Raw genomic sequence first — 17,656 nt, 5'->3', positions numbered from 1 at the left:
TTAGATAAAGTGGGCAAAATAAAGAAAAAAAAACACAACTTTCTAAAAAAGACTCAAAGATATATAGAAAAGTTAAATACTCATATCTTTCTGAGAAATGAACTGCCCCTTTTTTGTAAATAACATGATTGTGTCATAGAAAACTCTAAGGAATCCACACAGGTTACTAGAAATAATAAGTGAATTTAGTGAGTTTTTAGGACACAAGTTCCAAATAAAATATTCAATTACATTTCTACATATCCATAATAATTGAAAAATTACAAAATGTTAATCACATTAGTATCTGAAATCACAAATGTCATCACATTAGTAACTGAAAAACAAAAACACTTCAGGAAACACAACATTCCTCCACTAAAAATTACAAATATTGCAGTGCCCGGGTGGATTAGAGGTTGAACATCTGCCTTTGACTCAGGGCATGATCCTGGGATCTGGGAATCAAGTCCTGCATCGAGCTCCTTGCAAGGAGCCTGCTTCTCCCTCTGCCTGTGTCTCTGCTTCTCTCTGTGTATCTGTCAGAATAAATAAATAAAATCTTTTTTAAAAAAGTAGAGATGTTTTCTAAAAAAATGAAATAAAATAAAAATTATAAATATTAACAAAACACAATTTTTAAACACCCCAATAAAGTGATACCTTGTGCTCCAGAACCAGAAAATACAATATTGTTAATATGCTATGCACTCCAAAATGATCTACAGATTCAATTCAATATACATGAAACTCTCAGCATACCCTTTAAGAGATGTTGACATTTATATTTCCCGAAAAGAGATACAATATCTTCCATCCCACATGCTGTTCTGCAATATAACTTTGCCATCAAGTGTTCACTTCCCACTAAATGTCATCACCTAGTTCTCCACCACCTCAAACCTGGGCATGCTATATGCCTGCTTTGAGCAATAGAAGATGGTAAAAGTGATACTGTGCTGGTTTTGGAGATAACCTGTAATCATCCTGATTCCTTCCACTTTCTACAACTGAGATCCATGAGCACAATGTAAAAAGTCTGATTATCCTGCTTGTGGTCCTCCATCTAGTGGGAGAGGGACAGGGACCCCTTGGGTTCCTTTCAGTCACCATTTCCAAGATACTTTGAACATGAATGGAGCTGCCCTGGATCCTGCAGTCCCTCAGTTACCAGTTGAATGCCACAGAGTGACTTCAGTTCTAGCCACATGAAGCAGAAAAAAATACCCAGCCAACCTCCACCTGAATTGCTAATTGACAAATTTTTGAGGTAAATTAAAATAGCTGCTGTTTTAAGTCACAAAATTTTGGAGTCATATGCCATGTAGAAAAAGGTAACCAGGCCAAAAAATGGAACCTGAAAGTGTGGTGTTCCCATAACAAAAAATGTAAAGCATGTGGTGTTGGCTTTACATTTTTGTAAGAGGATGGGAGCTGGAAAGGTGTCAAGGCATCTGTAATTAAAACTTTAAAAGACAAGAGAAATTGTCCTTGGAGGCTGAAGAAAAAGTGATTCATGTTACCAAGCCCTTGAAAAGTTTGGCTATCTCTCACCTATAGGAGTGTGGAAAATGGAAGCTATCCCACCCTGAATGTATTCAACTGAGATTTCTAAATAGAATACTGAAATGCCAGCTGTTTCCTCAGCAGGGCATGATATGTTAAAAGATGGGTAAAGAGAAATGAGTTAAAAGAGTAACAAGTTCTCAAGCAGAATTCAGGAGAAACATGAAGGGAGCCAAGACCTGCTGGGTTTAATTATAAAACTGGTTCTCATCCCACACTCTCCAAAGAGCAAAAAGCTCTCATATCATCTCCAAGTAGTAGAAGACTCCAGGGAAATTTAAGGTGTGTCTCATAAAGTCTCTTAACTAGAAAAAAAAATATGTCTAAGACTTAAGGGTGTTATCCCAGTGCACACCAACTTCCAGCCCAACCTGAGAGGAACCTGTCTCAAAATATTTGTGGGTGTGGCCCTCGTATAAACCTCAATGAAAATGTAGAAAAAGTTCACAAAATTTTTAAGGGATTTGCACAAAAGGAAGCACCATGGTCCTCCTTGTGGATAGGAATATCTACTTGGTTATGTTGTATACCTCCTAATTGTATATAGGGCATATAGAAGAAACAGCATGTTTTTAGTATACAGAATTTCTTTTCTCATTTCATAACATATAATTCTATTTATTTGTCTATTTGTTTTCCTTGATTTAATAATATACAATAGATATGTAATGTTGTATTAAGTTTAAGGTGTACAACATGGTGATCTGATACATCCATATATGGCTAAATTATTTCCACAATAAGGTTAGTTAACACATATATCACCTCACAATTAGAATTTTTACGTGGAGTAAGAACATTTAAGATTCACTCTCTCAGCAATTATTTCTATGTAATACATTATTGTTAACTACTGTACTGTGCTGTATATTAACTCCCCAAAACTTATCTTATAACTAGAATCTGTACCTTTTGACTAACATCTCTCCACCTCCCCAACCCTCTAGGCCCTGGCAACCACATTGTCTTGACTTCTATAAATTAAGTTTTTTAATTCCACACATGAGATCATAGATTATTTGTTTTTCTCTGCCTGACTTATTTCACTTAGCATATGCCCTCAAAGTCTCTCATGGTGTTGCAATTGGCAGGATCATCTTTTTTTTAATAATTGAATAATATTCTCTTGTGTATACATATTCCACTTTCTTTTTCTGTTCATCCACTGATGGATGCTTAGGTGTTTCCATGTATTGCCTATTGTGAATAATACTGCCATAAACATGGGAGTGCAGATATCTCCTCTAGATTCTGATTTCATATTTTGGGATATACCCACAGAAGTGGCATTTATGGATCATATGGTACTTTTATTTTACTTTATTGAGGAATCTCCATACTGCTTTCCATAGTGGCTAAAGAAATTTATACACCCAACAACAATGAACTAGGGGTCCCTTTTATCGGTCCCTTTTATCTACATCCTCTCCAGCATGTTATCTATTAATTTTTTTATAACGCTACCATCCTAACAGGTATGAGGTGATATTTCATTGTGGCTTTGATTTGCATATCCCTGATGACTTAGTAATGTTGAACATCCTTCCATGTTCCTATTGGCCATTTTTATGCCTTCTTTGGAAAATTTCTTTTCAGGTGCTTTGCCAATTTTTTGGCCATTTTTTTGTTTTATTTTGTTTTGTTTTGTGCTATTTAGGTGCATAAGTTCCTCGTACATGTTGGATAATAACCTTTATGAGGTATATGACTTGCAAATATTTTCTCCCATTCTGTAGGTATGTTTTTCATTTAGTTCAGAAGTAATCTGGATTTAGAACTTGAGAACCTGAACTTCAAGCTCATGTCAGAGATCTTAACTGACCCAATCCCTTCTCTGTCCTCCCTCTGAAAGTCCTGAACTACCATTTTACAAGTCTGATAAACTCAATGGGGAGAGAGGCTACATGGAGAAGAAGAAAGAGCCTAAAGATCCCAGTCTTCTAGATATCCCTGCCAAGGCACAGCTCACACGAGGAAAGTCATCTTAAACACTCCCTGAAAGCCCAGCAATTAGCTGAATACCAGAGAAGGACTTCATGTCCTTCCTGCCACATAGGACAGAAGAATTGTTCAGTCAAGTCTACAATAGCAGTCTGGATTTTAACTTGAGATCCTGAATTTCAAGTTCATATCAGGATGGGATGACATCTTAACTGGCATAATTGTTTTGTGTCTTCCCTCTGGAAGTCCTGAACTGCCATTTTGCAAGTCTGAAAAACTCACTTGGAGAAGGAGAAGGAGCCAGAAGAGACTAGTCATTCTAGTCTCCCCTGACAAGGCACCATTCATATGACTAAACTCATCTTACACACTTCCTAATAGCCCAGCAATTAGCTGAATACCAGAGAGGGACCTCAGTCTATGCCACATGGGACAGAAGAATTGTTCAGTCAAGTCCTCCCAAAATTCACATGCAGGCAGATACAGACCTGGGTATGGCAAGATATAGCCCTGTGTCTAGACAGATACAAGCCTGTGTGTGATCATATCAAGTACACATACATACACATATGCATTCATATGGGTAGTCAGATACTCATCCATGTGTTGTCAGATACAGACCTCTGTGTCTTCCCATATAGACACTTATGTGAAGTTGGATACAGACCTACAGATCATTGAATATGTACCTATATGTGGTAATACAGAGCTACATGATATTAGATATAGATCTCTGTGGTTGAATACATACTTGTGTATTGTCAAATGTAGGCCTATGTACATTTACATACAAACATACATCCATGCCTTTAAGAATCATGCTAGCAAAAGATACTGAGCCCTTTCTGGTCAGCTAATTGAAAATTTGAATCAAATATAAATAAGCCAAGCTCATTTTTAATTAACAAAGCCAAAAGGGAAGATTTATGTTCATTCTATAGAGATAATTAAAAATTTTTACTGAGACATTGATCAAGCATTCACAATACATGTCTCATTCTGGATGGAAAAACAAGATATGAAAACATGCCATTTTCCTAAAAATCAATGTGGCAAGTTATAAAGTTCTAAATATAATTTTATGGGAAGATTTCAAACTTCACAAAATAGTCCCAAAGCTTATCAGGAAAAATAAATATTTAGAAATCACAAGAAACTTGAAAAGGCTGAGTGATTAAGGGAGATTATCCCTATGAGGCATAATGCACACTAAAATCCTTGATAACTGACATAGAATGTTAGTAGTAGAGAAATACACCAAAGGAAAAGAAGTAAGAGGAGACACCAAGAGAAGGGGAGGGGAAATGGGCCTCAAATCAAACATAATAGTTGTATAAAATGTAACATATTAAGTAGAAAAATTTTTAAATTATTACCAAAATTAATAATAACCTTGTCAGGTCAGTTTTCCTGTTTGAGGAAAACAGGTTTATATATGTCTTCATTACAAACCAAAGTAAATCCTAGATTGTTTTAAAAAGAGAACTTTTTTGAGAGTTATTTTTATTTTTTAAAAAGATGTTAAAATTTATAAATTCACTGAAAGTAAATAAAATTTTCCAAGAATGCTGTGATAGAAGAAATCAATAAGTAAACGAATATTAAAAGATAACGTCCCCTAATGTAAGGGAACTTACAGACCAATGAACAGGATTAACCAGAATTTTTATCTCAGAGCTTGAAAACTGTATAAATTTGGAAATTTACTAAATGTCTAAATCCATTTGGGCTGCTATAATAGAATAACATAAACTGAGTGGCTTCAACAACATTTATTTCTCACAGTCCTAGGGTCTGTGAAGTCCAAGATCACAACACTGGCAGATTCCACCTCTGGTGAAAGCATACTTCTTTGTTAACAGATAACTGTCCTTTCACTGTGTCCTCACATGGCAGAAAAGGCAAGTGAATTCTGTGGGTTCCCTTTTTAAAGAAACACTAGTCCCATTCATAGGACCTCATCACCTAATTATATCCCAAACACCCCACCTCCAAATACCACTATGTCATATGGAATTTAACTCATGAATTTTGAGAACACAAAAAAATCTATAGCAACATCTGATGACTTAATTATATAACTTCCGGTAAAATAAAATGTTTACTATTATTTAATGAATAGTGTTGTGTTTGGGAAGAGTTTGAGATGACAAAAGAAATCTCCATGTAATAATAACTAGGATAAAAATCAGGATATGGGATGCCTGTGTGGCTCAGTCGGTAAAATGTCTGCCTTCAGCTCAGGTCATGATCTCAAGGTCCTAGGATCAAGTCCCACATCTGGTTCTCTGCTTCTCCCTCTTTTTCTGCCTGTTTGTGCTATCTCTTTCTCTCTCTCTCTCAATCTCTCTCTCTCTCACACATAAATAAATAAATAAATAAATAAATAAATAAATAAATAAATATCTCTTTTGAGAAAATCGGAATATAAAATTTCTCATACACTGTGACTTACCAGTGAAAAGGCTCCATTCCCCATACCCTGGGTACCTCATGATTTCAAGCTAAATAAAGAAGGCAGAACCATGAATTTCTTTGACTGCCTGCTTCATACCATATTAGGGACTTCTATTATATAGAAGATTTGCTTCTTTTATTTCATATTAGATTTCTACTTCTATTTAGATTTCTATTTCTATTCATATTAAATTAGATTTCATATTAGAGATTTTCTTTCAAGCCACATTCAGAGAGGTTTATGAAAGAAGTATCAGTTAAATAAATCAATATATGTTACTACCTCTTTATTACCTAATAACCTGCATTCTGTTAACACCAGAGGTAAGAAAGGCATGCCATATTATCAGCATGTTTCTTACCAATGATAGCTTCCAAAATATCTGGTTTCCAGTTTTGTATTGCACATGTAAAGCTCATAAATTATGTATTCAAGTAACTCTGTAGGTGAAAGGAAGGGCCTAGGTCCCTAAAGGAGGCATGAAACCCTTTAAGCAAAAGAAGAGATAAGGATACTGGAAAATGTTAGAGAAATTATCAGATATCCTAAACTATCAGGAGAGATTAACAGATCATCTCAATAAAAATATAACACCGAATAAAGCCATTTCACTTGATGAGAAAATAGGATTCCCCACTCAGAAAAATAAGTAAAGCTTACTTATTATACCTACATCTTTTATTCAGATTATTCTACACTTAGTTTCCTTATGATTAACAATATAACTTAGAAGCAGCATTCTTCTTCACGTGCAAACATCATGTGATCATGTGCTAAGCAATATGAACAAAATTATAAACTTAAATATCTTGCAGATACAAAAATAAGATATATACTTCAAATATTAGTATGGACTGTCTTGTATGGAAGCAGTGAACCAAGTGTTTGTGTGAAATTTTTAAAATTATTTCTCTGAAATATATAATTAAAACAATTAACTTTGAAAAAACATTATGTAAGAGGGAATGTGTGAAAATAGTCCACTCCTTCCATTTTCCATGTGAAAATTGTCCACGGTGAGGCCAATAACATAAGTGTCAGTGCAGGCAAGTTTTAGTAATGGGTACATGTCACAGAAGTACAGGATCACCTATACCATAACTCTTCATGTAGAAACTAAATTTATAATTTCAAAGTATAATTTCATACCCAAAAGCTAAACATCTATTTTCCTAAGAATTTATGAAAATCTTAGAAGTCTATTTTGATAATTGGAATTACTTACATCTTACATGCTTTCCATCATGTACAAGTTTATTAAACCTGAGGAGAAATTTACTACAAATAAAATAATCCTTTCCTGGAGGGAGCAACTCTTCATTGAAAAAAGGCAACACATTTCTCTTCTGCCTCATTTTCTCCTTCTGGTCCACAACTTTTTCATGGCATTTTTCATCTCTCCATTTCTCAGGGTATAGATTAGGGGGTTTAACATAGGGGTGATAACTGTGTAAAACACAGTCAAGAATTTATCAATAGGTAAGGTAGAAGGAGGTCTCACATACATAAAAATGCAGGGGACAAAGAAGAGGACCACCACTGTAATATGGGACCCACAGGTGGATAAGGCTTTGCGTCTCCCTTCCTGACTAAGAGCCTTCAGGGTGTACAGAATGACTCCGTAGGAGATGAGTAAGACCATAAAGATAACGACACAGATTGTCCCATCATTGGCAACCACGGTGAGGCCAATAACATAAGTGTCAGTGCAGGCAAGTTTTAGCAATGGGTACATGTCACAGATGAAGTGGTCAATGACATTGGGACCACAGAAGGGAAGGTTGTAAATGGAGAAAAGTTTAACCACAGCATGCAAAAACCCTCCAAACCAAGCCAACAACAGCAACAGAACACATACTCGTTGATTCATGATTGTCAAATAATGCAAGGGTTTGCAGATGGCCACGTAGCGGTCATAGGCCATGACCACCAGGAGTAAAATCTCAGCACCACCAAATAAGTGCCCTATAAAGAGCTGGGACATGCAAGCTTGGAAGGAAATGGTTTTCTTCTCATAGAGTAAGTCTATAATCATATTTGGAGTAACTGTAGTAGAATACACAGCATCCATAAATGATAAGTAACCAAGAAAGAAGTACATAGGGGCATCCAGGCTTGGGCTGACCACCACAGTTACCACAATGAGTAGGTTGCCCACCATTGTCACGATGTAGATGAGCAAGAACACAACAAATAATATTTTCTGACCTTGGATGCTCTGGGTGAGCCCCAAGAGGACAAACTCAGTCACATTGTTCCTGTGTTCCATATGTTCTTTTGCATGTCCTTATTTCAGAGTTCAGACAAAATTAGCTATAAATATAACTATTCCTGGTAACTTCCTGAAATCTTAACACAATCTGTTTATTCATTCAACACATAGGCATTGTCATTTCTTATGTCCCGGGACTTTGAGAAATTACAATACAAGGCTTGATTAAAACATGTTCCCTACCCTCACCAATCTTGCAGGTTAAGGGAGAGAAAAGTTATTAAAGACATCCTGAGAAAAGGACACATTAACAAATAAATGGGGTGCCACAACCAGTTTTCCACCTGGAAGCTAGTAAAATTGTACATAAAGCAAATTATTCTTATAAAAAATTTTAATGCATTGTTTTAATGAAAAATTAAAGCAAGACTTATATTTGCTTCCCAGGTAATAAAAGAGATGACATTCCAAGTTATAGAATTCTCTTATCTAATAAATGAAATTCATATATTTACAATATTGGAATACCTTGAGTCAAAAAAGATACCATATCATCAATAAATTAGATAGAAGAAAACATTTACATTTTAGAGGACATACACAGAGTTAATATCAAGATAAACACAGATAGCTAAGCAATTAAATAAAAGACAACCAAACCAATGACAACATGAGTGAATCATATAAACAAGCAACTAAAGGATGGCCACCACACATATGCTATGATGCTGAAACTCACTTGTGGACAGAATCATAGGAAATGAAGTAACAGCCTCATTATGAAAGTGTGAATTTGGATTCTTCAAAATCACTCATTCAAATTCTGTAGACGGTATGCCATCCTTAAAATTTTCACAGATCAGTAAACAATGCCCAGAGAACGTATCAATTGAAACCATCATTAGAGATAGTGGTATCTGCCCATTAAAATATCCCTAAACCAGAAACTAGTTTCTAAAAACTTGACATTAGAGAAAATAAATTTATTCTGGGTCTTTAAATATGAAAATAGCCAAAAAGAATACTACAGAACTGACCTAATTCTCATATATTTTGGTTACCATAAAGAATCCCGAACATGGCTGATTCTCAGAACCACACAGCAGAACTTTTAAAAGACTGTGAATTCCCACACTACCAAAAGGTAAAATGTAGAGCCTACTTTGAAATCTTACATCTAATTTCACTTCCTGGAATACCTGAATACTGAGACAAGCATTCAATACAAGCTCTGGGTTGTAGTCCCTTCTCCTTTTTCTTTTGTACACTGATGCCATCTCCCTGCATGCACACATAGCAAGAAAACACAGGCACCGTCACAAAATCTTGAATCGTTTTCATGTGAACAATTCTTTCCATGCTTACAGAAAGTCTCACTTGTTTCAGTCTTTGAAAAAAAAGTTTCCTTTTAAATTGTTCAGGTTTTTCAAATTCATTTTTCAAAATGAATGCAAAGGTCCTTAACTTAAACAAATCTAAATCTTAAAGAGATTCAAAATCTTCATGTTGGCAGAATGTGTTCTAATAACAAATGTTAAACCAGCATTTTGATTTTTAAAAAAGTCAACCTTGTGGGAGAGAAAATTGTGGATGTTTGAATAAATAAAGATTGTATGGTTTGTTTTTAATGTCAGTATAAGTCAAATAGTGAAATAGACTTTACAACAGTCAATTCTCAGTCAGTTATTCTGGTCTGTATTCACTAAGCATAATTAAACTTTGGATGCCCTGAATGATGGAGAATAATTTCAGATACAGATTTCACCATCTTCTGAGTCCATCCTTTCAATTCCTGAAAAAGCCCATCATGTGAACTTTGATCCAAATACTCTCTGAAGTCAAGACAAAGGTCTGTAAACACTTTGTCTGCATGTGAGATACAACATATATTTGTTGAGTCACTCAACAGGTGCATTTCCAAGAGTGATTCTTCCCTAATTAAATTCACTGGGACCTTCATCATAATTTTGATGGTAGACCTACATCTCCAGAGATGCCACCAGGATAATCACTTTGTACAACAGGACTTGCAGAAACATGTCCTCTGGGGGGTGGAGGGGTTAGGCAAGGACATGGAATCCCCAAAGGACAACATAAGATTGAATCACCAAAAGAGAAACGTCCAATGTGGATAGGAATAAAATATGTAAAAAAAAAAAAAACTATCTTCTTTAAAGCATGAATTTCAAAATATCCAAAGCTGTTTCAGTGAGGTATAAGTGATGTCCACCCACAGACACTGAACTGACTTCCAGAAGATCATGAAACAAATTTCAGAACAAGCCATTTAAACCTTGTCTCAAATGTAGGTAAAGTAAGCTGTTCCCTAAAGGGAAGAGTTTTGAGTTTGTCACATAGAGGCACATGGGCAAGTTGATAGAACCCGTGTTAGTATGAGAGCGGGAAGGGAGAAAACTCTGTGGGAGGATTCCACTTATTTCAGAGTGTTCAGAGAACATTCGCCAAAATAGACCCTGAACTGGGCCAGAAAACAAGTGACAATGCATTTCAAAGTGTGTAAATCATACAGAACATATGCAATGGAATTCAACAAAAATATAACAGCATTTCCCAATTACTTAAAGGCATGTTTAGAATGAAATTTCTAGCTTTAACTGCAAGTATTAGGACACAAAAGATTATAGTTAGTAAATTAACATTCCATTCTAGAAGCTAAAAATATAAATGCAAAATAAACCCAGAGAATATAGAAGAAAAGTAGTAAATAAAAGACCAGAAGTCATTGAAATAAAACTTAATGGAAAATAGAGAAAATACATAAATCCACAAATTGGTTCTTTGAAAGGTTCATAAAATTAATGTTCCTTGCAAAAAAATAAGAGAAAGAATGATAGAATTAAAAATGAAAAGAGGGTCATCAATGCTATCTATTGACCTAAAGAAGATAATAAAAGAATATAGTAAATGAATTGATGACGGTATACTTGCCCATTTAAAAAGAGGATCTCTCTCTCTCTGAAAGATCCAATTTTCTAAAGAGATGCAGAAAAATAATTAAAACATCGAATAATCTAATAATTTTAAGTAAATGAATTCTTGATAATTCTTTCTGTTTCTAAACAAAATTCTACTTCCACATTACTTTAACAATGATACTATTTCACAGTTAATCAAACATAGTACCAATCCTACATAAGCACATTCCAGGGTGGGGGGGAAATTAAAATACTTCCTGACTCATTTTATGCACCCAGCATAATGATTATGCCAGATGAACAAGACCATCACAGTAACAATCATCAGACCAGTCTCTCATGGTAGCAGAAACACAGAATTCTGAATACAATATTAGTTTCTCTTGGATGTTTTCCTTTGGGGTTTTTCTTTATTCTTACTGCTATGCTTTATAAGTCAGTTTTGGAACAGTGCTCAGTATGGGGCTAATTACATCCCACTACTGAGGCAAGATCTTCCAAAGTACACAGCCAGTGCTCTGCCCTGTGAATCAGAACCTACCCAGGTGATCCAGCTGGGAGGGAAAGCACTGTGCCTGGCCCAGAAAGCACCTGGCACTCCTCCCTAATGAATCCAGGTAAATCTCCACCCAGCCTCTGGTGGCTTCCTCACATGCACATACTGTTCCCAAATTTGATGAACAAACAGCAGCTCTCTAGCATGCTGATTCTCTCTCTGTCTCTGTGTGTCTGTGTCTCTCTGTCTCTCTTTCTCTCTCCTCTCATTGTCTCAGATATTCCCACTCAATCTCACAAGTTCTCTCTCATATTCTGTCTCATATATTCTCACACTCCGCCTATGCTCTCCCCCTCTCTCCCTCCCTGTGCTTCTCTTTCCCTCTCCTTCCCTCTCTCTCCCCTTTACCCCTTCTCCCTCTCCCATCCTTCCTCCTCCCTCTCTTTTCCCCTCTCTCTCCCCCTACTTCTCTTTTCTCCCTACACAACACTCCCCTCTCCTTTCCCCTTACTTGCTCACCTCTTCTCTCTCTCCTTCCCTTCCTCCCTTCCCCAGCCTTCTCTCTCTTCTCTCTCTATCCCTTTCCTCTCTTTTTCTCTCTCTGTGTGTGTGTGTGTGTGTTTGGCACCACCCTCCGAATTCTAGCTCCCTTGGATGGTTTGCTATAGGACTCTCCGTCCATGTCTTCAGCTCAGGGGGTCTGCCAGGATCTTCCTAGATATCTCTGTTTGTGCCACTTTACAGAAACTTTTGAATGCAAAACTGGGGTAATATTAAGGATCCAATTCTTTGTTTCCCATTTCCCAGTGATCACTATCAACTCTTTCTGATGTCTAGTCTTGAAAACCAGTTTTTCATATATTTCTCTGGTTTGTTTGATGCTTTAGACACAAGGGTAAACCTAGACCCTGGGGCTTCTTCTTGTTCTGAATGAGTACAATGATAATTACATATTTTTAAATGTATCTGTATTGCATGAAAATAGATCAATGAAAAAATGTAGATCATATTTATAGACTCTTAAGCATAATTAATTCTACCACACTTTTCAAAAACGTATTGTTATATTATGAACATAGATGGATTTTTCCTAATATATAAGTAGAAGTCATAAACATAAAATTGATATCATGCTTAATAATGAAGTGCTAAAAAATACTAATTCCAGGGTGGTTTTAAAATCAGAATTTTCCTCTTCTTTATGTCATAACAGTAATACAATATAAAGTGAGGATAATAATGTACAAGGCTACCTCTGACTCTTGTGCTCCAAGAATAGGAAGTGAAGAAAAGGCAAGAATGCTAGCCAAAAACAGAATCAGGGCATCAGGGTGGCACAGCTGGTATGGTGACCAACTCTTGATTTCAGCTCAGGTCATGATCTCAAGGTCATGGGATCAATGCCTCACTCAGGCTCTGTGCTCAATGTGGAGTCTGCTTGGGATTCTCTCCCTCTCCCTCTGTCCCTCCCCATACTTCTGCTCTCTAAATAAATAAGTAAATAAATAAATATAATCTTTAAGGCTAAAAAAGCAAAATTATAGGATGAATTCTCCCAACTTTCAGCATAATGTGTCTGCTTCCACTAGGGAGGTGAGGAAAGGGGATCATTGTGAATGCCTGCAGGGCTCCTGTCTCTTCTCTGGCCAACATGTCCACCAGAAGTGCTGACACTCACAAAGTTCATGGTACAAACAACTGCCTGTCCTATTTCTACTGTGTTCAAGAGACCATTTGACTCTTTGGGGGCAAACAACAATTGAAACCAGAGAAAGATGAAATTTGGGTGGTCTAAATTTGAAAAATCCTAGACCCACTACAAACTTCTTATTCAGATTTTGGGATAAATAGGGATGAAATTATGTCAAACCTACCATGTTTTTAAATTTAAAAATTATAAAGAAAAATATAACTCCAAGCACAGCAAAAAATGAATCATTGGACACTATTTATTCCATTTATACAAAATAAAGTTGAGAATCTGGATGAAATGGACAATTATCTAACGAAATAAAATTTACCCAAACTACCAATGCCAGAGAAAGAAAAATCAATGGATTGATGTCTTTGAGAGATATTAATAAAGTGGAAGAAAAACTCACCACCAAGGAAACACCAGCCTGTGATACCTTCACTGGAGAATTCCACCAAAGACCACCCGTACAACTGTTGTTAACAATGCTGGCTAGAGTTCAGGAATTGATTCTGCCATTGACACTCTCAGGTTGGTGGCTGTGGAGAAGCTACTTAAACCCATGAACCTCTATACAACTATAAAATGGGTCCAATTAGAGTATGAATCTCAGAGTGTCATTTGAGGCTCAACTGAATAAACACACATAATGTGCTTACAAAAACTCCCAAAACATGATAGACAATAAATGCTAAGTGTAAGTGGTCCTCAAAAAATTTGAAATAAAATACCACCTCAGTGCTTTTTAAACTAAGAAAATACATTATTTTTAAAAGTCTAATTCCTAAGTCTCTCCATAAAGCATTCATTCAATTATTTACTGTGTCCAACATTAATCTAACTGCTAAGGATCCAGCAATGAAATTACATCCTAGCAGGAGAATAGATAATGAAATAAAATTTTAAAAGTGAAATGTATAGTGTGTCAGTTGGTCAAAAGTGCCATCATTAAGTATTAAAGTAAATAGTAAGTCTGACAGAGAGATAAGAAATGGCTCAGGGTAGGGATTATTAAAGGATGGTCTAGTGAGGCTTCCTTTATAAACTGATATCAAATCCTAGAAATATTATACAAAAAAATACAATTTTAGACCATTTTAATTTATGAAAATAAATGAAGAAATGCTACAATAATGTTCCTATGCAAATAAAATCCTGTAATGTAAATAATCACATTAATAGATTTAAGGAAAAAACTAGGGTAAACATCACAATAACTGCTGGAAAAGACCAGTAAGAGAAAAAAAGAAATCCTAACATTTGAAGACTAACTATTGAGTATAACTTATATAAAATTGGTGACGTAACAACATCACAAATGGATAATTGAAGTGAATTTAAAACACAATTATCTCACTGTAAATCTGTACTGGAATATATTCCAAAGGCAAAAGAACTACAAACGAATTAAGCAGTATTGACTAGGAATCATGTTTTAGTAATAATGTTATCATTGTTACTTTAAAATTATATAGGTATAATACAGTATGAAACAAATAAGTAATACTGAAATATATTCATGAATTAAGATTTAGATAACTGGAAATCCAATATGGTAAATAAAAACTGTGAGTAATAATATCATTATGAAAAGTCAAATTTTATTATAATTTCCAGTTCTACCCACTGAAACGGTCTTGAACAAGAAAATCAAATGCCAATATGGAAACAGATGTTCCAGTTATTAAATCATTCATAACTAAAGGGAATCAGGGCTCTTGACAAAAACTTTAATTCCAAGCACATTGCAGACAATGCAAAAGATGAGGCTTGAACATCTTATAGTGTCAGAAAGCAAGGAAATTCTTAAACACTGGAAGAGTCTGGTCAAAAGGACAGAGGATATATCTGAAAGGGTTCTCACTAGACTAAGGTGAATTGTTGTGCAAAAAAAGTTTAAATGAGTACAGTGAATTAAAATATATCCAATAGATGAAATACTAAAGACTTCAGTTACCGCTAGAAACTGCCAGGGCACCAAATAATTACTCCAAAATCTGCTAAATAAGTGAAAGAATTAAGAATGCATCTTACCTTTCTTGTATGCACTTTCTTTCAGGGAAAGATTTTAAAAATGATCAATGTTCCTTTTTAAAGAAAAATACTGGCTAATAAAAGAAGAAATATTAGAGTTAGAATAACACCATTTGAAAACTCCTAAGGATATACTGAATGTAAGCAATATACCCAGTCCTTACTGAAACTATTGGTTTAAGGTTAATGAAGAACTTTATCATGGAGAAGCAAGGCTGACAGAATCTAAACCTACAATTCAAGCTTACCATCAATATGTACCTTCTGCTGTGATGTAATAGGAAGTACTCATCACCTATAAAAGCTTTTGTTACAAAAAGCAAAACCTGAAACCATTCAAGCCTTTAGTTCCAGGTATGCTCATCAGAAATACCAAAAGTGAGGAACAATTTAAACAGTACTAGCATTTTGACTGAAACAATTTCAAACTTGTGAATATCCTAGACATGTGACCTAGTATCCTTAGCAAAGCAATAGTTTTAAAATAGCCATCAAATGAATTCTAGGATTAAAAGGAGGTTACATCATTCAAATAAAGTGAGGAGAGATTAATACTACAAAATAACATGACCTAAGAAAATATCAAACAAATGCAAGGTCCAGATTTTTTTAATATGGTGATATGAACTATCAACAGGAAAGAGACCACTCTGAGAAAATGATGTCAACAATTCTATTGAATATAAATGGTCTAAACACAACAAATAAAAGACAAAGATTGTTCGTATTGGTTAAGAAAACAAAACACTACTGTATGCTTGCTTTCTGAAAATATTATTTTAAATGTAAATACATAGCTATAGCAAAGTGAAAGGATGGACAACGATATACCATGCAAACCCTGATCAAAACTAAACAGGAGTAGATATATTGATAAAGCAGACTAAAAGAAACTATACATTAGCAGGAATAAAGAGGACCATAACATAATGATAAGGGAGTCAATTTACCAAGAACACAGAAAATGAGAAAGGAGATGGATAGCAATGAAAAACACTATTAACCACATTGGAATTCATGACAAAACAGCATAATACACATTCTCTTCAAATACATATGTAATATTCAACATTCAGAAGATGAAATATATTAGGATAAAAAAGGATTCTTACAAATTTTCATCATGCATACCATTTTCCTTAGCAAAAAAAGAAATTAAATTAAAAATCAGCACCAAAAAGATTCTCTAAAATCTCCTGAGTATTTTGAAACTTAAATGACAAAAACAATATATGCTCTCATACGTGAACACAAAACTTTGCCAAGATCAACTATGTTCTGGACCACTAAAAATATTTTATAATAAATAAATAGATAAAAACAAACTTTAATAAATGCAAAAGTATTCAAGTCATGCATAAAATATTTTTAGATATTAATGGAATTGAGCTAGAATAAAAAACCTATTAGGAAAAATAATAATATATTTAGAAATTAAACAGATAAATACCCAAGGGCCAAAGAAGAAGTCCCAAGTGAAATTCAAAATATATTTTAAATAATTAAAACCTGAAAAATAATTTCAAATTTTGTGGAATGCAGCTAAAACCATCCTTCCACATAAGTTGCTATTACACAGTCAACACATGTAAATTATTTAGATGTATTCTTTACAAAAGAAGGAACATCACAAATCAGTTACCTAAGTACATACCTAAAAACTTGGGCAAGGGAAACAATTTCAAGCAAAGGATAAGAATGAAAGTAGAATACAAATCAATAGAAATGAGAACAGAAAAAGGATAGAGAAACCACAAATGAAATGAAGAGCTGATTCTTTGAAAAAACTCAAGAAACCTAATAAACTTCCAGCCAGATTGATCTAGAAAAAAAAGAGAACACAAAATTACAAATATCATAAATGAAAAACAGAGCGTAATATAAGCCCAAAGACTTTAAGGAATAATAGAGTAATAGCAATGCTGATAAAGGTGAAAACTTAAAGACTTAAAGATATCCTGCACACTGTAAAATATCAAAAATAAATCATAAGCTGGAGAAATAATATTTGCACTCAAATGGTAAAAGGAATAATTACCTTACTGTTTTATTAAATCATAATAATCACAATGGAAAATAGTAGTCTGCTAAAACAAGTAAAACTCATTAATAGAAAATTTCACCAAAAAAAAAGAAATCATTTTAAGTGTGAATACCCATATTAAATATATTTACTGAATTTCTATTAATGTAAATAAATGAAACACAGTTTCTTTTTTCTGAAACACAGTTTATTTGACTATCCAATCATATAAATATTTATCTTAACACAGACTGTTAAGAATGTGCACAAACAGGTATTTTCTAGAAAGAGGGTTTAGTGTAGTTAGACCCAAGCTTG

At 34.6% G+C, this 17,656-nt stretch overlaps 1 protein-coding gene across 1 annotated transcript; it reads right to left on the bottom strand.

Moving 5' to 3' along the window:
• Nucleotides 1-7,295: 7,295 nt before the first annotated feature.
• Nucleotides 7,296-8,219, bottom strand: LOC112912203 (olfactory receptor 4A15-like). The gene has a single exon (XM_025988939.2). It carries the CDS (start codon nt 8,211-8,213, stop codon nt 7,296-7,298), a length of 918 nt encoding a protein of 305 aa, XP_025844724.1. The 5' UTR covers nt 8,214-8,219.
• Nucleotides 8,220-17,656: the final 9,437 nt, after the last annotated feature.

The sequence above is a fragment of the Vulpes vulpes genome, chromosome 5 (assembly GCF_048418805.1).
Source record: "Vulpes vulpes isolate BD-2025 chromosome 5, VulVul3, whole genome shotgun sequence".
Taxonomy (NCBI): Eukaryota; Metazoa; Chordata; class Mammalia; order Carnivora; family Canidae; genus Vulpes; species Vulpes vulpes.
Note: the sequence above shows the minus strand (reverse complement) of the source record. Positions and strands in the feature narration are given on the sequence as shown.